This window comes from Ascaphus truei, chromosome 3 (genome assembly GCF_040206685.1).
Source record: "Ascaphus truei isolate aAscTru1 chromosome 3, aAscTru1.hap1, whole genome shotgun sequence".
NCBI lineage: Eukaryota > Metazoa > Chordata > Amphibia > Anura > Ascaphidae > Ascaphus > Ascaphus truei.
The window spans coordinates 253,557,187-253,584,092 of NC_134485.1; the positions used below are offsets into that span (position 1 = coordinate 253,557,187).

Here is a 26,906-nt window from a genome sequence, read left to right on the forward strand (position 1 = left end):
CGCTGGTTGCAGTATGATTTGAACCCGAAATAGTATGGTAATCCGTGTTCCCCTGCAGCGTCTCTCCAATCGTAGGATTCAGAACAAGATGATGATGATGATCAGTGAAACTGCCATCCCCTAATGAAATCAGAACTCACCAGCGACGAAAAAATAAAAAAGGTTTATTAAACGACATAAAATGATACAACATTACACGAACAAAACAAAAAATCCCCCACGCGTTTCACGCCCTCGCTGGTGTTTTCTCAAGGAGTATATATTGTTCACATAGACTTACTTAGTTTTCTTCAGCAGGTTGTCCTTAAAGAAATAGTATTGTCCTTGTCTTTAGTTCAGATACTTTAGTTACCTTATAAGTGATATCATAGGAAATAGTTTTTAACAGTTGATAAATATGGTGCTGTTTTTTGTATGTTATAACTACTTTTTCCAGCTGAGAGAGTCAATAAATAGAGCACTATTCATAGAATGCATTCCCTCAGAGAGAGGACAATATCAAAGCTCTTTCAATATCTTCTTTATTTCATATACATTCTATTCATATTACATTGTTGGAATGATCACATACTGTACACAATTTCCATGTAAAAAAAACCTGTGGAGGTCACTTGGGTAATACACAATTAGAAAATCAGTCTCACTCCTTGAGGTTTGAAGTATTACAATGTTGTATATGGTGGAGTGGTTTCGGGAGGTCCATCGTGTGAACTCTTGCCCCAAGAAATCCACTTTCAAATACTTTAGGGTCCCTATGTAATGTGCTGTAAAGAGGTCTTTCATGTACTGGAGAATCTTGTAATGTTATTTATCTGAATGGAGTTGGTCTCTTTCACTGCACGGGGGAGACAGCTTCACAGCACATTGAATATGGGTCTCTGCAGTGTTTCAGTGCTTCAGGGTCTCTCATGCAGACAAAACAAAAACACACTGCTAAATAAATAAGTCTCCTCACAAAGCAATGTAATGTTTCAGGCACACAAAATGTGCAGCCTGAAGAATGACTTTGTGTAGCCAACACGTTACATTGTTTTGTGCGCTATTGACGTTCTTGATGGAGTCTGCTAAATTAATCTCTTCACTGGCAGAGAGATTAATAATCAATTGCAAATAGGTTATTGTGCCGTTTCCCTTAATAATTTAGACTCAATGACCTAGAGTCATCGAACTCTGTTAAAACGGAGTTAATATCACACCGGGTTAAAAAAAAAGTGGTTTTACCTCAATTTCATGATTGAAGTCATCAAAGTTCTGGTAACATTTTACTGGGTTCGATATTTTAAGGTGACTTGCAATGCGGTTATAAAATCCCCCGATAAATAGGCGTTAATTACTGCATTGCGATACAACGGGAGAGGGGAATCATATATTTTTACTATAGAGTTATGTTAGACTGTAGGGATAGGTAGTGTTGTGTTAGGTCATATTAACCACTCGGGAAGCCATGACTAGCTGACCACTTGGGCTACTAATAGGTTAATATGTTAAATGTGTAATATGTCATGCTTTATCACCTATTCCATGTTGGTTTAGCTTATCTATAATCACCATCATATACATAGGCACGATAGGCCTAATGTCAGCCTGAGGTGATACAAATTTACAGCACTTTTTGTCTTTACATTGATGACTGCCATCAAAATGAGTACATTTGTGGTATTTACTCAATTGATATTACCATTAATTTTCTATATCGCAGTCTGATGGCTCTAGGCCATTGTGTCCTTTGGTATAAATGTGTGCTGAGAACTTGAACATCCTTGAAAACGCACCATAACACAAAATTAAATAGTATACAAAATGGTTGAATCAAATGTCCCTAGTGATATAAGTTACAGTTGACTTTATTGATAACATCTTTACTGCAAGCTAGAACTTTAATTGATAATTTGTTTAAGCCACATGATGTATCTGGACATTTTGGTAAATAAAAACACATCTTGTTTACCGGGTGCTGGATTCCACGACCCCATAATGCCTGTCAAGAACCATGTACCGTTGTGTTCCATAGCAAAATGGCCCCCACCAGTCAGCATAGAGTCTACGGGCTTTTGGGAAACCCCACAGAACATTCTGTTAGTTTGGGTCATGTTCAGGGCAGCGTCACATGTGTCTTTGTCAAGGTAGGATGCTGTGAACTGAATAGGAGACAATCCCAAATACTCTTCCTCCGAAGACAGTTTATAGCCACTGACCATACCTGTCCCATAAGGAATCAAAACATTCTCCGCAAAGTCTTTCTGGGGAACACAAATAGGAAGGCAGTGGTTGTGGTACACAATGTCTTCTTTGAGCGTCAGCAGAGCAATATTATTGTCGCCAGTCTCCTCGGAATATCTCATGTGCATATGCTTGCTAATTACCCCAATTTCTTTCCTTTTTTCAGATGTCACATTCCGTGTGTTCCCTGTGCCATCAAAGAAAAGAGTACCTTTAGATTCATGCCTTTTACATCCACACTAAATATACAGAGGAGGGCCCATTTGGACAATCACAGAAGTTGTGTCCAACTTCCGGTAGAAACCTACTTCCAGTACCGGCTGGACTGAGCCCCCTAAAGCATCCGGGACAGTTGTTCCCTTCATGTTGGTGGCTCTGGATGTCACCTTTTCTCTGAAAACTACTATTGTTTTCCATGAGACTAGCAAACATGGTATTAGACATGGAAACTCAATATTCTAACTCTAAATCTTCCAGCCACCAATATTTCCAATCTTTACCCCCCCTCCCCCCCGAGCTGAATGCTGGATACTTTGTTTAACAGATCATTGTACTAGATTTTACTTTATTTGGCAAAAAGTTATGTTTGCTAAACCACGACAACTATTATTGATCATTAGCTCGACCGATCATTACAAAACATGGTTTCTGTGATGGCAATTTAATGAATATATCTTTGTCTCCGGTCTATTGGTCTTGGGGTGAAATAACAAGATCTTAATAGGTTAACATGATATAGGTTTATCATACATATAAGTGTAGATGAGTTTTTGACACTTTACTAATATCTAATACTTGTCTTTAATAGAATCCATTGGCTGACACTATACATCTCGTATGCATTTACCATGACCACTTGCAGACGTGCTTACCATAACACTCTCCTACTGTCTGTCTACTTACCACTTAGATTGTAAGCTCTTCGGGGCAGGGACTAATTTTCCTTATGTTCACTTTTATGTATGAAGAGCTTATTGCTATTATGTCACGTGTGTTACTGCTGTAAAGCGCTATGTATGTACATGGATGGTGCTACAGTATACAAATATAGATATACATACATCATAAAGATGCAGGTAAGGAAGAGACTTGTGAGGTCTTGAAAGTTTATCTTCAGTGCAAACAACCTCTACAAAAAAACTCCAATGTTTAGTATAGTTATTGAATGCCCTTTAAACAGTGACACAATCATTTTATATCAGCTAAAGCGCCCCATCAGGCTGTTTTCGGAAAAAAATCCCTATTGAAGTCTTCAGCTAATATAGGTCAAATATGACCATTTAGAAAACAGCGCTCATTCATATGGACAGGCGGTCTGTAGCTTTCCTTGCAAGGAGTAAACAAAAGTGATCAGTTCATCTTGTTCACAACGCCATTTACTTCTGGCACATACAGTAACAAATGACAATGTTTCAGGCCACAACCAGCCTTTCTTCAGGTAAGCGAGTAAAACACACATGGTAAATATCATTGCTGTAAACAGCTCAAAATAATTGTGTTTTCTAAACGGTTAGGTTTTACCTTAATGGCCACACTGAAGAGAACAAGTACCTAGTGAATTATTGTTTTGATTACTGTATTTTGCCTTTTATATTCATTTTTTTTTTTTTTTTTTAGCTTATATAGAATAATTCCCTGTTTTATTTATGTTTTGATTTATTTATCTTAGGGCAGCAGTCAATAGGAGTCTCTAATTTTATTGTTTACAGTATATATATATATATATATATATATTTATATATATGCAAATATAACTGTATGCTCATCTGCATGTCTTAGGCAGGTCTGCAACCCCGCCTTTCCCCATTATCACCCAGCATACAGCACTTCCACTGCAGCAAGGGATTCTGGGAAATGACATGCAAATGAGCACACAGTGTCACTTTTTGCCTCAATAACCATTTTTAACATGGTTCCCTATAGGCTTAAGCTTGCTGCATGGTCACAGCTTTGAGCACAGCCAGGGTTAAGGTGCATACCCAGAAAACCACCCACAGACAGCTGTTTCGACCTTGATGGGTCTCATCAGTGTGGGGTTGATTTTACTGGGAATGCAAGAGAGGCTATGGGATAGGCTAAACCATAATACTGAGTTAAGTTATGGTGAGTAAAAAAAGTGACAAAAACTCTCCACAGGAAAGCAAATATGCAAATATAACTGTATGCTCATCTGCATGTCTTAGGCAGGTCTGCAACCCCGCCTTTCCCCATTATCACCCAGCATACAGCACTTCCACTGCAGCAAGGGATTCTGGGAAATGACATGCAAATGAGCACACAGTGTCACTTTTTGCCTCACAGCTGTCTGTGGGTGGTTTTCTGGGTATGCACCTTAACCCTGGTTGTGCTCAAAGCTGTGACCATGCAGCAAGCTTAAGCCTATAGGGAACCATGTTAAAAATGGTTATTGAGGCAAAAAGTGACACTGTGTGCTCATTTGCATGTCATTTCCCAGAATCCCTTGCTGCAGTGGTAGTGCTGTATGCTGGGTGATAATGGGGAAAGGCGGGGTTGCAGACCTGCCTAAGACATGCAGATGAGCATACAGTTATATTTGCATATTTGCTTTCCTGTGGAGGGTTTTTGTCACTTTTTTTACTCACCATAACTTAACTCAGTATTATGGTTTGTGTATATATATATATATATATATATATATATATATATATATACAAACAATAAAATTAGGGAGTCCTATTGACTATATATATATATATATATAATCAACCACTGGCTAATCTAATACAATATTTTCTTATGAATGGTTAGCAAGTTCATTGTAAGTTGTAAAATAAATAAGTTGCAGTAAAACTAAAGAAGGGGTGATATGTGCATATGGGTTCTAGGCACTAGGGTGCTAAGCAGTTTAGAAACATTGAATGTGATTGCTGCTTAGTTACGGCTGTCGGTTGTATAACGGGGCTAAAGATGTCAAATGAAGAGTAGGACAGGCATTCATACAACTTCCAGAGGTCCTCTCTGTTACACATATATGTAATGCACCCTTACCCGCAAGAACAAAGAGAGAGCTGTGCATATTGCTGCACTCTGCTGTTGTCAGTACAGAGGATTGGTTTAGTATCACTCCACTACAAAACGGTGTCCCCTCCGAATTCAGGAGTAAGACCTTTAAAAGAAACGGGTTACATATTTTTGTTATCCTTCAGTGTTGGCGAAAAATACAATGTAATTCTTAGTGAAAACTTCGAACAATTCGTTTTCTTTTGCTTTCCCATTTTATTACAAATCCTGTATGCAAACGATAACCTTATCAAACAGCAAAAGTGGATTGGGTGTGAGCGGCAGCGAATTAAAATGGGTTGTTTCCTAACTTTGATCATGTTACTTTTTAACACTATACGAACCATTCGTATGTTGCTATAAAATATTAGCATATCTTCCATGAATTTCCATCCTTGTAAAATATATCATCAACAAGCATTTTATCAACTGGTGCACGACAGACAATTTTATGTGATGTGTCTAAAAACGTGTTCATACTAAAGTGAGTTAAAATAAATAAGCCTGATGTGTACCTTACTGTTTTCTCCTTCTGGCAAGTCAATTGGAATAGTCGAGGTTGTATTAAAATAACAAATGCCCCATTTACATGTCAAAGTTCTGCATGATCAGATATACAGTAGACATTGTATCTTAGCATAGGAAATCACAAAGTAAAGGGGCTTTGTGTCTTTTTACAGCTTACTGTCTCTGACTTCGATATCCATTATAAACTGATGTAACGAGGATTATTGTGAATTTATTATGTTTTATACCCAGGGGCGGATTGGCCTTAAGGGACGTTCGTTGCCCTCGCGGCACCCCACCAGCAGCGGCTCCCCGGCTCTCCATGCAGCAGCCCGGCGGTCACTGCAATACTCTCACTCCTCCTGTCGGCGCCAGAAGTTGCGTCCAACTTCCCCCTGATCGGACAAGGGAGCTTTGGAGTCCCCTCACCAGTGCACTGTGGAGACCTCCTTACCCCAAGGTAAGACTGTTTGGGTGTGCGAGTGCTGGAGAGAGTGAGAGGTCGAGGAGTGAGGGGAATAGAGAGGGGGTGGGTGTAAGGGGGTAGCAGACAAAATGGGGGAGTGTGAGGGGGGCTTGATTACAGAGGGCCCCGCACTCTTCCCCACAACAATTAAACTAATTGCCAGGGGAGAGCATACGTGTAAGTGCCTCTAACCTTCTCCAGAGCGGCATCTCCTCCTGCAGTGTCATGTAGTCATGGCGACCCGACATCAAATGACGCAGTGATGTCAAATGGTGACATGTTGCCATGAAAACGCAATGTCACATCAAGCCGCAGCATCGTAGGAGGAGGGCTGGTATGAGACACATCGCCCGGGCCAATGTTTGTCTGAATCCGCCCCTGTTTATACCTAGGAGGAGATTCACTAGTGTCCATGGAAGGTTATGCACCCAATCCAGCGTTACCTGCCATTGACCAGGTTGGGTGCATTACCCCGCAATGGACCTTATAAAATCTGCTCCTTAGGTAGAGTAGGAAGAATTGTTTGATCGCGGTCAGCTAAGGATGGCCACCTATCAGTTCTTGTTTATAAAGACCTATTCTACAATCTACAGAACTAAAATTGGAGACAGCGGGAAATGATAAGATTGCGTTCATAGCAGAGAAATAAATTCCAATGTTACATTTTAATAGCCTGTCTTATCCCAGGTTAAGCACAAATTAGGCCCTGTGGATATTCAAAGAAATTAGGTATGTAATACTCCCAAGTAATATAATATCCCATCTTTCTGTTGTGCAGTAGTACATTATTATAAAAAATGTATACACACTATAAAAATAGTAAATATGTGTTGGTACCTGCCAAGGAAAAGTATGTGTCCGATTAGTATGAGGAAGTTTTATAGTCATACTACCCTCATCATTTAACACTTGGCCACAAACATGGGGATCTGCCAATGGAAGAACAAAATACACCAATTTAATACACCAATTTAGTTTCACAAAGCTTTCAGATATAACACATTTTTATCTGATGATAACTTACACTGACAGGACCTTTAAACCGATACAATGTGTGGCCTAAAGCTATTTTTCTTCCTTATATAACACTGGAGTGTAAGCAGTGCTATGTGCAGAATCTATTTCTTCAGGGGTCCCTGCTCTTAAATTGAACTCATTTATGGTACAGTACGGCAGGGAGATACAATCACAGGGAACTGGCAATAGAATTCAAATCAGCTTCACTCGCTACAATGGTGTTATTGTTTTCTCAAAACTGTCTGCCATTAGATTGCTCATTATTGGACATGCATATTAGGGGGGATGTATTAACGTCAACAAAGTGCAAACAGGAAATAGTTTTGACGTCATTTTCTGTGTTGTACAAGTGACAAAAATAGTTTAATCAGAAAAGTTTAGGTTACCTCAGATCTGGCAGATTTGTTTTGCTGCATGTACACGATTCAAAATAGAGACGCACAAAGATGCACATGTTTGATACATCTCATTATAATCACCCTAACTCCTCCTATTTCTATTCCCCAGGTCTCAAACATTCATATTCAACAATATCCATCATGTTGGTCACAAATATATTTATCATGATCTGTTGTAATGTAGCAAAATGGTAAAATAATTCTGGGATAAGGTGGTAAACGATGTAGTCAATCTGTTGAGCCTGAGACTGACTTGATTATGGGGTAATGCATTTTCATAACTAAAATAAATGGTTTTCATCTGACACCTTCCTTCGGAATATCATTGATATAAATCTGATGGCATCAAGGGAATCACGTTATATACTGTATGGAATTACTGAATAAGCCCCAAGCTCTTACAATAATACACCTAGACTGAACTCTTTAGTTATAACAGATACGAGTTGACACATTGGGGTCATTTCCTTAAACTGTGAGAGAATGGCATTTGTATGTGAAAATCTGACATCATTAAACAGTTCTCAAGTCCAAACTGGGCAAAAACATCAGTTGCGGTCGTGATTTGGTGTCGGCTGTGCAAATGTACAGTATGCAGTATGTAAATGACGAAACCTCATCAAATTAGGTATGCACACGTTTTTTTTTTATAAACTGCAAGGTTGTTTTTACCAGGAATAATCTATGCAGAAATAGTGCAAAAAAAGAATAATCTAATGTGCATACACTTTCATTTACATCCATATTCTCTCTCTCTCACTACACTAAAGTCACTCTATAATCTGATCTTCCCTGGGTAGTTTGAGGCCTCATTGGGTGACAGGGAACCCTGGTTAAGAAACACCGTCCTACAATAGATAAGCATTTACAGTATGTAGCTTCTTCTTGAAAGCTCACATACAGCACACTTTACGAGTCAAGAACCCCATTCTTGTGCATGAATTCCTTCATCTTGGATGCTTTATGCTGGAGAAGCTGCAGTGCGTTAGGCTAAGTCCATGCTGCCTCAGACCGTGCGGAGGCGTCCGTGCGGGGCGCTTTCAGATTGGCATTGACCGCGTCCATAGACCGCGCGGGCGGCAGCAGGAGGGGGCAAGCGTTGCGCGAGAAATCAGTTGAAACTGATTTCTCAGCGCGACGGGCAGGTCACGTGAGCGGTTTTCCCAATGAGGGCGAACATCTCCGTGAAATCCCTAGACACGCCCCCCCACAGCGCATCTAGCATGGACAAAAAAACGCACCCGCTTCATGCGGGTGACGTCACACAGGCGCACACCTCCACGCGAGCGAAGGCAGTATGGACCTGCCCTTATGGAAACCCCAGATGAGTAAACCATTGGTAGTAGGTCACATGTAGTCTTAATGGACCACAATCCAACATAATAACAAACTACACACAATAAATACAGACAGGCGGGATAAATAATAGCTAGGACTCACAAAGCAATCACTATATGAACATTTAAACATTATAACTATGTGCCATTATCTTCTTTACTTGCCTGTTGGGTGACATGACTTTTCATCCTCACCAAGTATGTAGCCATGAGCACAAGAACAAGTGTAGGATTCATACCCAGGGTGACAGAAGTGCTGACATCCGTCTTTCATTTTGGGGTGACACTCATTTTTTGCTGAGGAGAACAATGATATGAAGCTCATTTATTTAGAGAAGCAAAAGCATTTAAGTGAAACCATTAGACAATACTATATTTTACACTAAGTTGAATGCAATATAGTATACAGTTGAAATATTAAACCTGAACGTCATTAACTTATGTTTTAATTATTTAGAATAATTTATAATTTATTTCTATTAACATCAATACACTTTTTTTTAGCTCGTGTTTATTTATACTGTAGATGTCAATAATCGTTGGAAAGTTGTAGAAATGGTGCAAGAATTTTATGGGGGAAAGTATCATACTGTATTTTGTCTTGTCCCTCGTCACAAAGGGACTGGCGGGATACTAGTAGATATCCATTTATTTACTCTTTATTTTTAATATTGGTGAGAAATATTTAGCACACTTTTCTTTGTCCGGGTGCTATCGCTCTTTAGAGAAGCTGGTAGGCACTGGAAGAATGCTTTGCTACTTTTTGTCCACTTGGCTTCATTATTTGCTTAGGCCCCTTTCTGGTAGTTGCAGGTCAAACATCAAAAACATCTTCATTCAAAATGATTAATACACTCTGGGGTAACCCAAGGTTTAATACTCTTTACTAAGGTGTTTATAGTCTCAGGGCAAAACAAAATGAAGTAATAGTGCACTCCAAAATATGTTCTTAAAGTAAAGTTATTAATCATGTACATTAAAAATTTGTGATCACATATTTGTCAAAAAGGTCATACAATGGGTGAAAAATCAGTGACAAACACCACATGATTATAATATCATACAATATTCCTATAACATGCCAGGATCATATATGAAGTTAAACTATCATACAAAAGGGGTGGGGACATGCACACACTCATTGAAGGAAGGGATGTTAACAGGAGCCATTCCAATACAGAGTCTGAGGGAATGTTAACAGGAGCCATTCCTATACAGAGTCTGAGGGAATGTTAACAGGAGCCATTCCTATACAGAGTCTGAGGGAATGTTAACAGGAGCCATTCCAATACAGAGTCTGAGGGAATGTTAACAGGAGCCATTCCTATACAGAGTCTGAGGGAATGTTAACAGGAGCCATTCCTATACAGAGTCTGAGGGAATGTTAACAGGAGCCATTCCTATACAGAGTCTGAGGGAATGTTAACAGGAGCCATTCCTATACTGAGTCTGAGGGAATGTTAACAGGAGCCATTCCTATACAGAGTCTGAGGGAATGTTAACAGGAGCCATTCCTATACAGAGTCTGAGGGAATGTTAACAGGAGCCATTCCTATACAGAGTCTGAGGGAATGTTAACAGGAGCCATTCCTATACAGAGTCTGAGGGAATGTTAACAGGAGCCATTCCAATACAGAGTCTGAGGGAATGTTAACAGGAGCCATTCCTATACAGAGTCTGAGGGAATGTTAACAGGAGCCATTCCTATACAGAGTCTGAGGGAATGTTAACAGGAGCCATTCCTATACAGAGTCTGAGGGAATGTTAACAGGAGCCATTCCTATACAGAGTCTGAGGGAATGTTAACAGGAGCCATTCCTATACAGAGTCTGAGGGAATGTTAACAGGAGCCATTCCTATACTGAGTCTGAGGGAATGTTAACAGGAGCCATTCCTATACAGAGTCTGAGGGAATGTTAACAGGAGCCATTCCTATACAGAGTCTGAGGGAATGTTAACAGGAGCCATTGCTATACAGAGTCTGAGGGAATGTTAACAGGAGCCATTCCTATACAGAGTCTGAGGGAATGTTAACAGGAGCCATTCCTATACAGAGTCTGAGGGAATGTTAACAGGAGCCATTCCTATACAGAGTCTGAGGGAATGTTAACAGGAGCCATTCCTATACAGAGTCTGAGGGAATGTTAACAGGAGCCATTCCTATACAGAGTCTGAGGGAATGTTAACAGGAGCCATTCCTATACAGAGTCTGAGGGAATGTTAACAGGAGCCATTGCTATACAGAGTCTGAGGGAATGTTAACAGGAGCCATTCCTATACAGAGTCTGAGGGAATGTTAACAGGAGCCATTCCTATACAGAGTCTGAGGGAATGTTAACAGGAGCCATTCCTATACAGAGTCTGAGGGAATGTTAACAGGAGCCATTCCTATACAGAGTCTGAGGGAATGTTAACAGGAGCCATTCCTATACAGAGTCTGAGGGAATGTTAACAGGAGCCATTCCTATACAGAGTCTGAGGGAATGTTAACAGGAGCCATTCCTATACTGAGTCTGAGGGAATGTTAACAGGAGCCATTCCTATACAGAGTCTGAGGGAATGTTAACAGGAGCCATTCCTATACAGAGTCTGAGGGAATGTTAACAGGCGTCATTCTCTCACACACACACAGAGAGGGAATGTTACCAAGAGCCATTCCTGTGTAATGGGAGGAGTGCTGTCTAGTGAACTAAATAGAAGAGATTTGTACTGTATGTTGGTGAATGGGAAGATGTAACATTTACAACAGCCTGTATTTATTTATTCTCCCCTGCAAGGGAACATATAACAAAAGAGTTCTGTTGTACCACTCAAAGGCTTCTGCCGTCCTACTTGTCACCGCCCAGCCGACCACTTCATCCCTGAGATAAGGTAAACTATTGCTGCGTTGGACATTACACCACTACACTGATGTGACCTCCTCAGGGAGCTGGCAAGGTTGCTGTTATATTAATAGTGCGCTCACATAAATTGGTTTTGCCAACTTTTTAATTGTGTGCTTTCACCTAACAGTAATCTTAAATGAGTTGCATTTTATTGGCTAACGCACGGGAGCACAAACTTTTTCAGCGGCGCCCCCCTGCCTGCTCCCCCTTGCTCTCGCGCCCTTCTCACCTTGCTCGGCGGCGTCAAATGACGCCGCGGGTGTCACATGACGTCACGTGACCCAGTTGCCATGGAGATGGACGTGTGACATCACTCCGCATGGCACCGCGGCATCATTTGACGCGGCATCGCGTCCCTGCAGCTCTTTAGAATCCCGGTAAATTAGTTACAGAGGCCTCACGCGATCCCCCGGAATTTAATTTAAATGCCTGGGGGAAGAGTGCGGGACCTATGCAACTGCCCGCACCCCCCCAGACAAATCTCCCGCCCCCCAGTTTGCGCACCGCTGGGCTAATGGATATGTTAAAGGATTTGTTTAAGTACTTTGGATTCTGGTCATGAGAGGAACAGGTGAAAACATGTACTTATAAAGTGGTAGAGAACTTTACTTACCAAACTCACAGTTCCTTCCTTTGTATCCTTCAGGACAACAGCAGGCGTAACTACGAATGGTGTCTTTGCACACACCTTTGTTCATGCACGGGTTCAAGGAGCATTGCTTACCACCTGAAATCATGGATTACATTAACAGTATTATCATCATATCACTGACCCAGTCTAATTCTACTGTAATATGTAGGTTTTGATGGTGGATTACAATCTTGTTGTTTGGAGCTCTCAGAGACTAATTTATTGTGCAACCAATGTTTTAAAGGTGCATCCCACCCCCTGCCACCCCCCCTGTTTTCCATGGGTGGGAAGCTGGGGGCTCTTAAGATACATACGGGAGCATATTTAAATTGTCCCCTTGTCATGCAGCCCAATAGGAAGCAACGACAGATGAAGTTGTTGCTTCTTATTGGCCCACATAACGCATGAGGTTTAAACCACCATTTTGTTTCAGGTATGTATCTCGAGAACGGTTTCGCTTTTGGGACCCCCTGATTCCTACCCATGGGGAAAAAGGGGAACATAGCCAAAAACCACCTCTGAGGAAGAAAAGATGCATTTCCAGTGTGATCATGTGGAAATTGCTAATCAACTCCAGTGCTAGGAAGTTCTAAAACTGACAATGCCCAGTAGTTGTCCAGACTAAAATCTGATGACTGTTTTTTTCTGAGCAGTGAGGGTTGTCCCATATTTATTAATAAAAAAACATTTCCTTTCATTGGCTCCTACACAAATTATGTTCTACGTTTAGTTATCTGTCAAGAATTATACATAGAATAAGCCAATAAACTATTTCCTTAGAGTACCAGCGTAAGTGTTCTATTATGGAAGGCAAGTAAAAACCTTCACATATGCTCTTTATCTAATATTGTACATCAAAGTTCTATCAGTCTTGAAGTAATGCAGGTTTGTTGTAGGTTGTGTTTGGAGATCAAGTTTGCAAGAGATTCATGAAACAGAAGGGGAATGAGAAAGGAGGAGGAAATATGGGGGAGAGGCAGTGAATTCTATTTAGTAAAGTACCCATTTACTTATATACTCCCAAAACACTCAACTATACAACACATGGAGGGAGATACTTGTGAACACACCTAATTTGAATATACAAAATTCATATATGCAAAATATGTATACTTTAGCACATATTTTAAAAAATGATTAAAAAATGGCGACCCAAAGTTGGGCAAGTTCGCACATCTCTAGATTTTTTGATAATCTTGTGGACCCACTCCTTTTGGCTGTTCGTCATATACTCTCTCTGAATTGGTTTATGCACAGTCAAAGTTAGTAAACATACCATAATAAGTCTTCCAAAACCGCTCCTGTGAAAACATATAAGCTGTGTTAAAAGCGATTAAATAGAAGGAGATGCTGCTACATCTTCAGACTGATTGGGAACAAGTAGTAGGAATGAAGAAAGTGTTATGTATTTCGATGGTATTTAGTGATCTCAAAACCACTATCATATATATATATATATATATATATATATATATATATATATATAACAAAACAAAACAGAAATGGTAAAGGAGCGCCTAATGCAACAACCTGCCTAACTGTGAATAAGTAGCCAACTGCGTTGATACAACCTATGGGGTGGCTAAAGTGATATAATATAATTAAAAAACCCTATGTAATTCTAAGATAAAATGTGTAATAACTTTAATACAAAGTGTACATAACAAAATTGTTAAAAATGCTTCTGAAAAAATGTGTGTTGTAATACAAAAAATATCTTGAATGAAATAAAAAATATAAAAAAATTATAAAAAATATGAAAAAATGAAAATAAAAACTTTTTTCCAAAAAACTTTTAAAACCTTAAAAGTCACAGAGTCCTGTTCCAAATGAATGCATCCAGGTATAGACAGCCCGTTTATAAGGGATCACAACTCACTAGGAATACCTATGAAAGAAAAAAGAAAAGAAAACAGGCGCACACCTAGTGCATTAAAGTTTACCAATAATTTTATGGAACATTTAAAACCAGACAAATGCCCACTCACAAGTAAAGCGTTATTTGAAAGCAGTTATGAGATTGGCCCTCATAAGCCAGTGGTGCCGTTCGAGCCTGTAATGGTGTCCTCTCGTGCGCGGTCTCCTTCTACCGGAAGTGACGCTCACCCGGTCTGGTGTCCCGCACAAAACGGAAGTCCCTCCAGGAAACCGAGGCCTCTCCTGACTGCCTCTAGCTGCTGCACCACCAATCAAGCCAAACGATGTGTCCAATGAACTACTTTACCGAGCCTCCCACAAGCTGCGTTCCTCTCAGTCTGCTCTCAGTGGGACAAATGTCTGCTCTGCTCTAGCCACGCCCTATGTGTTTCGTCATCGATGATGACTTCTTCAGGGGAGTAACATTGGTTGTATCCCTACAGTATTTATAGTAAGGTTCATTTGCAAACATAATTAAAAACAATTAATCAATTAAAACATTAATAAAACACTTTAAACTAGTCCATTGGTACACTTACTAATACTACACTGATCACAAAGGACAAGTTCTAAGGACCACACTGTACTATTGGAGAATTTTATAACTCATAAGATGTTAACAAATATATATGGGTAGAAAAAATGAATATTGTACTGAAACTACCTATTTGTGCAATAGAGATAATTGATAAATGTATTAAATCAACAAGTAGTGCCATATAAATGTGTGGCTACTAATTGAGTTAGCAAGTACTTACTAGTTGGATAGAGTTAACCATACTTCATGACAATAGATGACAATTAATTGTGATTCTATTTACAAACCATGATTGGCAATTTGGAACAAGATTTAATTGAGAGATCCCAAGAATTGGAGAATACTATCAAAACTGAATACCATCAATTAACCCCTTTATAATATGTTAAGCAAACAATGTGCTACATAAATTGAAAAAAACAGGTCTTAGGGCATGGTATAATACCTTTTGAATGATCCATCTGTGATTGATTGCAATTGGAGTCAGAGGTGGAGCAAAGAAGATGGTTTCAGCAAGAACAGAAGAATGATCAGAAAGGCTAGCAATGAAGTGATTAGTGACTATGTGTAAATGGGTGTATGATATATGTGATATTAAATGATAATGTGTTTGTGATGTATTAATAAAATGAAATGGAAAAATACATTGAAAAAATATATATTAATATAATGAAAAAAATATTAAAGTGATTGGATAATGTGTATGTGTAGGTGATTGTCCAAATATTTAAAATAAATGTGAAGTTAATGATATGAATGAATGTATAACCTCTATTGGTGATAACGTGTGAAATATATAAGAAAGTAAAAAATAAAGTAATATATTAAAGTAAAAAATATTAAAGTAAATAATATATATGTGTTGAGACCTGTTCTGGACTCAAACAGACACATCCGCAGTACAATACATTATTGGGAATGTATATAGCCATAATGGAATGCAATGCAATAAATGCCTCAAAAAATTCCTCAAAAAATTCTGTGAAGGATGAATATTTTAGAGAGTTGACATGTCACCATAGTTCAGAGGGAGTGCCGAAGCACTCAAACCAGACCTCCGAAGGATCACCCACCTGGAGTGATCACACTATGGTGCTAATGTCTATGTGATCATTATGTCCCCTTGGGTGCAAAGTATCTAGAATATACATCCAATAGGTCTCCCTCATACACAATCTTTTGAAACGATCACCACCCATAAATGTAGGGGGAATGAACTCGATGCCCATAACTCGTAAGGACCTAGGATCTTTCGAATGTTCATTACAGTAGTGGCGGGAGAGATTGTGTGTTTGACACCCATTGATTATATTTCTTCGATGCTCTAAAAACCTCGTGCTTAGGGCCCTTGATGTGCGGCCTACATATTGTAGACCGCACTCACATGATATTAGATAGATGACATAGTCACTAAGGCAGTTGATATATTCTGCTATATCATGTGATGTCCCATTGGAATAAGATTTAAATTTATTGGTTTTTATCAAATGTTTGCACGTTAAGCATCTACTTCTCCCGCATCCAAAGTTTCCCTTAACCCTAATGGGAACAGATCCATCCACTCTAGAATTGTTAACTAGCTTAGATGTTTTTAATTTGCTCGGAGCAATTATTGTTTTTATACTCCTTGCTTTCCTGAAGATCACAGGAGCATGTGTTGGCAACAGGTGACCAATCTCTGGATCGCTGACCAAGATGTTCCAATGGTCATTTATTACTTTCTTAATTTGTTTGGCAGACGATTTACATTTCAGTGAAGTACCCTGATCTAAATCAATTGGGCTTAGATAGGAGTCTAAACATATATTTGGACCTTCCTCATGTATAGTGATGTCCAATAATGAGTTATTGGCTAGATCCTGGTTATCAAGTGCAGATCTTTTTATGGATGGACCCATTAGTTTTCCAGTAACACTACCATATTGTGAGTTGTTTATTTGGTCTGATTCTACTAAGAATGATGTCAGGGCATTTATACATTCTTTTTCTTGTGTATTAAATTGCAATTCCGAATGGTCATCTCCTTTCAGGGTGAAATGTCGCATCAATGTTAACTTGCGGATGTATCTATTCAGATCCACGAACAGGTCAACCTACAATATGGTAGCAATCATTATAAAAAATGGTTAGACAATGTGCCAAAAAGTCAGTTCTATAGATTAAGACGCAACTGTTCAATGGACATAGACTTTTATACCCAGGGTACAGATCTTTCAATGAAGTTCAAGGAAAAAGGCTATGATATGGCAGTTGTTAACAAATCATTTTCAGATGCCAGTTTACTGGATCGAGCGTCCTTATTGTAGAAATCCAATAGTAAAACAATATCAAAAAATAAGGTTAACCCTACAGGTTCAGTACCTCAGTTTATTACACAGTTCAATCAGTCTGCCAAACAAATTAAGAAAGTAATAAATGACCATTGGAACATCTTGGTCAGCGATCCAGAGATTGGTCACCTGTTGCCAACACATGCTCCTGTGATCTTCAGGAAAGCAAGGAGTATAAAAACAATAATTGCTCCGAGCAAATTAAAAACATCTAAGCTAGTTAACAATTCTAGAGTGGATGGATCTGTTCCCATTAGGGTTAAGGGAAACTTTGGATGCGGGAGAAGTAGATGCTTAACGTGCAAACATTTGATAAAAACCAATAAATTTAAATCTTATTCCAATGGGACATCACATGATATAGCAGAATATATCAACTGCCTTAGTGACTATGTCATCTATCTAATATCATGTGAGTGCGGTCTACAATATGTAGGCCGCACATCAAGGGCCCTAAGCACGAGGTTTTTAGAGCATCGAAGAAATATAATCAATGGGTGTCAAACACACAATCTCTCCCGCCACTACTGTAATGAACATTCGAAAGATCCTAGGTCCTTACGAGTTATGGGCATCGAGTTCATTCCCCCTACATTTATGGGTGGTGATCGTTTCAAAAGATTGTGTATGAGGGAGACCTATTGGATGTATATTCTAGATACTTTGCACCCAAGGGGACATAATGATCACATAGACATTAGCACCATAGTGTGATCACTCCAGGTGGGTGATCCTTCGGAGGTCTGGTTTGAGTGCTTCGGCACTCCCTCTGAACTATGGTGACATGTCAACTCTCTAAAATATTCATCCTTCACAGAATTTTTTGAGGAATTTTTTGAGGCATTTATTGCATTGCATTCCATTATGGCTATATACATTCCCAATAATGCATTGTACTGCGGATGTGTCTGTTTGAGTCCAGAACAGGTCTCAACACATATATATTATTTACTTTAATATTTTTTACTTTAATATATTACTTTATTTTTTACTTTCTTATATATTTCACACGTTATCACCAATAGAGGTTATACATTCATTCATATCATTAACTTCACATTTATTTTAAATATTTGGACAATCACCTACACATACACATTATCCAATCACTTTAATATTTTTTTCTTTATATTAATATATATTTTTTCAATGTATTTTTCCATTTCATTTTATTAATACATCACAAACACATTATCATTTAATATCACATATATCATACACCCATTTACACATAGTCACTAATCACTTCATTGCTAGCCTTTCTGATCATTCTTCTGTTCTTGCTGAAACCATCTTCTTTGCTCCACCTCTGACTCCAATTGCAATCAATCACAGATGGATCATTCAAAAGGTATTATACCATGCCCTAAGACCTGATTTGTTCAATTTATGTAGCACATTGTTTGCTTAACATATTATAAAGGGGTTAATTGATGGTATTCAGTTTTGATAGTATTCTCCAATTCTTGGGATCTCTCAATTAAATCTTGTTCCAAATTGCCAATCATGTTTTGTAAATAGAATCACAATTAATTGTCATCTATTGTCATGAAGTATGGTTAACTCTATCCAACTAGTAAGTACTTGCTAACTCAATTAGTAGCCACACATTTATATGGCACTACTTGTTGATTTAATACATTTATCAATTATCTCTATTGCACAAATAGGTAGTTTCAGTACAATATTCATTTTTTCTACCCATATATATTTGTCAACATCTTATGAGTTATAAAATTCTCCAATAGTACAGTGTGGTCCTTAGAACTTGTCCTTTGTGATCAGTGTAGTATTAGTAATTGTACCAATGGACTAGTTTAAAGTGTTTTATTAATGTTTTAATTGATTAATTGTTTTTAATTATGTTTGCAAATGAACCTTACTATAAATACTGTGGGGATAAAACCAATGTTACTCCCTGAAGAAGTCATCATCGATGACGAAACGCGTAGGGCGTGGCTAGAGCAGAGCAGACATTTGTCCCACTGAGAGCAGACTGAGAGGAACGCAGCTTGTGGGAGGCTCGGTAAAGCAGTTCAGTGGACACATCGTTTGGCTTGATTGGTGGTGCAGCAGCTAGAGGCAGTCAGGAGAGGCCTCGGTTTCCTGGAGGGACTTCCGTTTTGTGCGGGACACCAGACCGGGTGAGCGTCACTTCCGGTAGAAGGAGACCGCGCACGAGAGGACACCATTACAGGCTCGAACGGCACCACTGGCTTATGAGGGCCAATCTCATAACTGCTTTCAAATAACGCTTTACTTGTGAGTGGGCATTTGTCTGGTTTTAAATGTTCCATAAAATTATTGGTAAACTTTAATGCACTAGGTGTGCGCCTGTTTTCTTTTCTTTTTTCTTTCATATATATATATATATATATATATATATACAGTGGTCGACAAATCACCAAAAAATCTACTCGCCGAACAAAAAAATCTACTCGCCACCTAGTACCACACGTGTGCTGCTTGGGCCAATAGGAGCTCGCCACAATGTTAAATCCACTCGCCCGGGGCGTGCAGATGTATAGGTTTGTCGAACACTGTATATATATATATACTGTATAATCTCTCTCTCTCTGTTTCTCTCTCTATCTATATATCTATATTTATTTCATGTAGGGCTTTTCTTCCAATGGGACTCAAAGCACTTTACAATTACAGCATAGCGCACAGTACGCAGAACATTGCAATATTAACAGAGTCCCTGCCCAGATGAGTTTACAATCTCTGATTTTGGAGGCTGAGACCCAGGGAGATAAAGTGACTTGCCCAAAGTCACAACGAGCCGACACCGGGAATTGCAGCAAGTTCCCCTGAGTCAAGTTCCCCTTCTCCCTTATTAGCCCAGCCCAATTATTACAACAGTGAAAACTAAACAAAGGAACAGGCTAGAAGAAGAGAGGCAACCTGCTGCTTTAATGTGTTCTAATATAATTGTCACTACATGTCACTTCCATGTCATAATTGTCACTACCTTGTCACTACATGTACAGTATATAGGGTTACCATACAGTACGTCTGTTTTTTTCCTGGACATGTTCGGATTTTTAATTTAACTTTGCCATCTGGGAGGAATTTTTAAATAACTAAAAACGTCCGGGATTTCTGACCACGCATGTGCGAACAAATGCCGACCACGCATGTGCGAGCGATGAGCGCTGACCTATTATTATTATTATGTGTGATGGATGTTCCGGCTTGGTGTACTCTCTTTTGAGTGGTGCATTATGGTAAGCCTAGTTTATAAGACATAACTGTATTGGAGTGTATGTGCTTTCACTTCAATATGCTAAGTTTAGGATTTCAGCCTCTTCAGCACTAGTGGGCTTGCCACACTGCAACACTGCAATACTGTACATTTCAAGCTGCCTCTAAAAGGAGGAACTTGCCTTTATCAATCGTGCATTATTCATGATATAAAAGGATGAGCAGGAGGAGTAACTTACAGTCTTTTCTCTATCCTCAAATGTTTCTCTTGCCTCTTCATAGGTGCATATTTCTTCCAGGCATTCTCTTTCCAAACTTCCTTTTAGCACTTCCTCAATCATTATAAAGTTGGCGCGCTTGGATCTCTGCATTACTTTGTTTGCATTTTCAGCAGATAGGAAAACTGAAAAGGAGTTAACAACAGCAGCTGATAACTTGTGGTAATGATGTTATTTCTGTGTGTGACAGGTGTACATTATGAATACATGCTGCTCTATCTAGATAATGAACATACAATAGTGGGGATGCAGATGTGCATAATCAACATTGATCATTCATTTTAAATGTATATATATATATATATATATATATTTATTATATACATTCAATCTGAACCCCTTCACTCTACATCTGCGTCGCCCCAAAGGCGGACAGCCTTTGGCGCAGCCGAAGGGCAGTTAAAGGGTGTGAGCCGTTTGATGATGTTTGGTGATGTTAAAGCCGCTCTATTTCAATCTGAAACTCACCAGCCTTTTATCCCCTGTACCCAATTTTCCAACTCTATCTGTCCATGAAATGTCTGTGAATTGACTGTATAACCCTGTTCATTTAATGTAATCATGTATTGTTGTCATAACTGTGCCCAGGGCATACTTGAAAACGAGATGTAACACAATGTATTACTTCCTGGTTTATTAATAAATAAATATGATAATATTTACAAATCAGAGGTGCGATTCATTAAAAGATGACTCTACTTTTGATATTTAAAGATGCTGTATAACCTAATGCAGGGGTGTGCAAACTGGGGGGCGCGGCGGTTGCAGAGGCCCTGCGCTCTTCCCCAAGGCATTTAAATTAAATAACGGGGAATCGAATGAGGCCTCAGCAACTTTACTTGTCTTGTCTTTGATGAAATTACGCCGCGGGGTCATGTGACGTGATACTGGTTTCTAGGTAAAGGGGGGGGGCATGAGAACTGGGGCAGGCAGGGGGCGTAGCACAGAAAGTTTGCACACCCCAAACCTAATGTACCAAGTAAGATTTGGTATCTCCAAAAACAAAGCAACCCTAACTTTTGGTACATAGTGAATTCTAAGAAAAAGACAAAAAACAACTCATAATTTGTCTAGATAAACCTGGAAAAAGAGTAGCAATCAGGGTTGCCACCGTCTGTTAAATAATAACCCGCAGCTATAAAACATCATTATTCTAAAAGCTTTTCATTTATATATTTAACTCTCTTACCTGCTCTGATGGTGGCATCATCCGGCAGCATCTCCCCCTGCATTGTCCTGTCAAAATGGCTCAGTGATGTCAAATGGTGTCATGTTGCCATGACAACGGGATGTCACGGCGCCATGCAATGCACGTTGCCATGACAACGGGACATCCTGTGTTGCAGCATTGCCACGACAACGGACACCTCATGGTGCCGTGACCGACGTCACGTAACAGCCCGCTGTCATGGCAACAGGACGCCATTTGACGTCACAGCGCTATCTTGACGGGACCATCCAGGGGGAAATGCCACCAGATGATGCCGTCACTGGAGCAGGTAAGAGCCGAAACCCATAGTCTCCAGGTGAAACCTGGAGTGGTGGCAACTCTGGTAGCAATAGGAGGCAGTGCCAATAGTTTTCTGGGTGTTCAGATTCTGGTTAAGTATCCATTCTGGGGATACTGAGTGCAGAGCTTATCTTGTATCATCTTACATCATCTTAAAAAAAAAAAGAATAAAAATGTTTGGTAAGGAAAATGTAGGTTAGCTATCCTATGTAAGTACTTTGTCAGAGAAAGACATACATTGTTTCTCTATATGTATACAAGCATTAACCCATTAAGAACGGAATTCTTGTTCAGAGGAAACAATATGGCTGCCAGCTCACTCGGGTCCCATTCTCTGGGTGAACCCACTGGTTAATTTTATTTCCCTTTTGTAAAAGAAAAATATATATTTTTAATACATGGGAGGTCCAAAGTAGCTGATTTGTACAATGTCCAGCGCCAGGATACACCTCTGACCCATCTATGGTTTCAGAGATAATTAGTCATATGTTTTTCATGTTCAGGTAAAACAATATGGTCACTGAGTCAACCTCACTCATGTGAGCCAACAGAATGCCACAATGTAACTGGGATATAATGCCACAATGTAACTGGGATATGATGCCACAATGTAACTGGGATATAATGCCACAATGTAACTGGGATATAATGCCACAATGTAACTGGGATATAATGCCACAATGTAACTGGGATATGATGCCACAATGTAACTGGGATATAATGCCACAATGTAACTGGGATATAATGCCACAATGTAACTGGGATATGATGCCACAATGTAACTGGGATATGATGCCACAATGTAACTGGGATATAATGCCACAATGTAACTGGGATATAATGCCACAATGTAACTGGGATATGATGCCACAATGTAACTGGGATATAATGCCACAATGTAACTGGGATATAATGGCACAATGTAACTGGGATATAATGCCACAATGTAACTGGGATATAATGCCACAATGTAACTGGGATATAATGCCACAATGTAACTGGGATATAATGCCACAATGTAACTGGGATATGATGCCACAATGTAACTGGGATATAATGCCACAATGTAACTGGGATATAATGGCACAATGTAACTGGGATATAATGCCACAATGTAACTGGGATATAATGCCACAATGTAACTGGGATATGATGCCACAATGTAACTGGGATATAATGCCACAATGTAACTGGGATATAATGCCACAATGTAACTGGGATATAATGCCACAATGTAACTGGGATATGATGCCACAATGTAACTGGGATATAATGCCACAATGTAACTGGGATATAATGCCACAATGTAACTGGGATATAATGCCACAATGTAACTGGGATATAATGCCACAATGTAACTGGGATATAATGCCACAATGTAACTGGGATATAATGCCACAATGTAACTGGGATATAATGCCACAATGTAACTGGGATATGATGCCACAATGTAACTGGGATATAATGCCACAATGTAACTGGGATATAATGCCACAATGTAACTGGGATATAATGGCACAATGTAACTGGGATATAATGCCACAATGTAACTGGGATATAATGCCACAATGTAACTGGGATATGATGCCACAATGTAACTGGGATATAATGCCACAATGTAACTGGGATATAATGCCACAATGTAACTGGGATATAATGCCACAATGTAACTGGGATATAATGCCACAATGTAACTGGGATATAATGCCACAATGTAACTGGGATATGATGCCACAATGTAACTGGGATATAATGCCACAATGTAACTGGGATATAATGGCACAATGTAACTGGGATATAATGCCACAATGTAACTGGGATATAATGCCACAATGTAACTGGGATATGATGCCACAATGTAACTGGGATATAATGCCACAATGTAACTGGGATATAATGCCACAATGTAACTGGGATATAATGCCACAATGTAACTGGGATATAATGCCACAATGTAACTGGGATATAATGCCACAATGTAACTGGGATATGATGCCACAATGTAACTGGGATATAATGCCACAATGTAACTGGGATATAATGCCACAATGTAACTGGGATATGATGCCACAATGTAACTGGGATATAATGCCACAATGTAACTGGGATATAATGCCACAATGTAACTGGGATATAATGCCACAATGTAACTGGGATATGATGCCACAATGTAACTGGGATATGATGCCACAATGTAACTGGGATATAATGCCACAATGTAACTGGGATATAATGCCACAATGTAACTGGGATATGATGCCACAATGTAACTGGGATATGATGCCACAATGTAACTGGGATATGATGCCACAATGTAACTGGGATATAATGCCACAATGTAACTGGGATATAATGCCACAATGTAACTGGGATATGATGCCACAATGTAACTGGGATATAATGCCACAATGTAACTGGGATATAATGCCACAATGTAACTGGGATATAATGCCACAATGTAACTGGGATATGATGCCACAATGTAACTGGGATATAATGCCACAATGTAACTGGGATATGATGCCACAATGTAACTGGGATATAATGCCACAATGTAACTGGGATATAATGCCACAATGTAACTGGGATATGATGCCACAATGTAACTGGGATATGATGCCACAATGTAACTGGGATATAATGCCACAATGTAACTGGGATATAATGCCACAATGTAACTGGGATATAATGCCACAATGTAACTGGGATATAATGCCACAATGTAACTGGGATATAATGGCACAATGTAACTGGGATATAATGCCACAATGTAACTGGGATATAATGCCACAATGTAACTGGGATATAATGCCACAATGTAACTGGGATATAATGCCACAATGTAACTGGGATATAATGCCACAATGTAACTGGGATATAATGCCACAATGTAACTGGGATATGATGCCACAATGTAACTGGGATATGATGCCACAATGTAACTGGGATATGATGCCACAATGTAACTGGGATATGATGCTGCAGCTCTCTATCGGTTGACTTCAGTGGCCATCTTGTTTTCATACTAGGATACAAATTGTAACTTTCTCAAAGGTTCTGGAAAGAAAAATACAGTATATTAAAACATAGGGCCTCATGCAGAGAGCATCGTTATTTCAAAATTCGCCATTTTTTGTACAATTTCGCGCAGAAACCGGCAGAAAATGGCGAGTTACGAAAAACGCGCCATTTTGTTTTTTCTATTGCTAAAACTCGCCTCGCGGCTGGCGAGAACCTCCATCTCGCCATTTTTAAAACTCTCCGAATGCAGAGAGGTACGAACGGCATGTAGCGGCTGTTTGCGCCAGGGAAATGGCGCGATTTTCTCATTTTTGCCGCGCCAGGAAAAGTTGCCAATAAAATGGCGCTCGCCGCCTATAGCAAAGGGGGAAAAAAAGCCGCGATTTTTTTTTCCCACATTTCTGAAGCGCGCATCTTTCCCATTCAAACTCGCCACACGCATCCATGTTAAACATAGCAGAATTCGCACTTTTCTGCATATGGAGAATAAAACTCTCCAAAAAAGCTACTTTTTATGAAATTCGCCAATTTGAAAATTCTATGCTCTCTGCATGAGGCCCATAATTTCCAAAGAACCCCTCTCCCCGTACAGAGCAATGCCAACATAATCATATCTGAGTGGAATGGGATGCTTTCAAGAACTGGAGTTGCTGGGTCTCTGAGTGTAGGAAGCATTGCAGTGTTAAACTGGGAGGTCCCCTAGATCAGAACTAAAAAGGAACGGCTCCAACAAACAAATTGCTGCGGGACATGGGGGAAGCAGGTTAAGATTTCTTTGTAAATGTAAAGGTAGCAAACACAACTCTAGTAAAATGTTATTTAAAGTTGACTACCATTCTGTAAAACGTGTGTAATTTATAACATAATGTGGTTATGTACATATCATTTTGTTCATATGCTTATGTAAGACATTCCACAATATCTTGATATTTAAACAATTCTACTGTGGCAAAAAGGCTATTTCTACAGAGGAAAAATGCCATTTCGACAGAGGTAAAATGGCAGTGCTGGTTATGTTTCGACAAGCTCATTAAATATTTTCTACCATCATGCATTTGAAAAGTGTCATTTGCTATGGATGCTGCATATTAAGTAATACTCAATGAAGTGGAGGTGCATTATTTAGATGCAGAGCTGCAGCCTGGGCACATACAGCATGTACAAAGGCAAATTCTACGGGAAAAACATTGCTCCAGATATATCAGAAAAAAATCATTTTAATTTTAATGGAATATTTTTCTTTGCTACATTTGGTGCAGTTTTGTGCCACAGAATTGCAGTGCTTTTGCCTTGATACATATGCCCCATGGTCTGTAAAACAACTTGTACTGTACATTAATGAACAATTAACATTCAAACAGAGAGCATCTATGTTAGCTAATTATATCACTAATAATATAACCTATTCACTTTCCAGTGAAATTCCAGTGACAGTTAAAAGTTGCATTAGATTTACAGCACATAAATCCAATTAATGACAAATAAGAGCACATTATCAGTAAAATGAAAACAAAATACCATACCTTTTTGTTCTGTTTGGTGCACAAAAAGCATTAGAGAGAGTAAGCATGTTGCCTGCATAGCATTTGCCATTTTGATCCCCTGGGACTTTGCAAAGCACTT

General features: G+C 39.2%; 1 protein-coding gene across 1 annotated transcript; it reads right to left on the reverse strand.

Moving 5' to 3' along the window:
* Window positions 1–504: 504 nt before the first annotated feature.
* On the reverse strand, window positions 505–26,906 carry PROZ (protein Z, vitamin K dependent plasma glycoprotein). Its single transcript, XM_075590654.1, has 8 exons — window positions 26,807–26,906; window positions 20,714–20,877; window positions 13,759–13,783; window positions 12,465–12,578; window positions 9,132–9,263; window positions 7,052–7,143; window positions 5,230–5,347; window positions 505–2,407 (listed from the first exon to the last, which is right to left on the reverse strand). The coding sequence occupies exons 1-8, from the start codon at window positions 26,874–26,876 to the stop codon at window positions 1,878–1,880; spliced, it is 1,245 nt and encodes a 414-aa protein (XP_075446769.1). The 5' UTR covers window positions 26,877–26,906; the 3' UTR covers window positions 505–1,877.

Bases quoted from the DNA above. Each gene is read 5' to 3' on its own strand.
- PROZ (XM_075590654.1), bottom strand. From the start codon at position 26,876: ATGGCAAATGCTATGCAGGCAACATGCTTACTCTCTCTAATGCTTTTT. The intron at 9,264-12,464 runs GTAAGTAAAGTT...TGTTCTCCTCAG, and splicing joins AGGAAGGAACTGTGAGTTTG to CAAAAAATGAGTGTCACCCC. The intron at 5,348-7,051 runs GTACCAACACAT...TTTCTTTTAAAG, and splicing joins CACATACTTTTCCTTGGCAG to GTCTTACTCCTGAATTCGGA.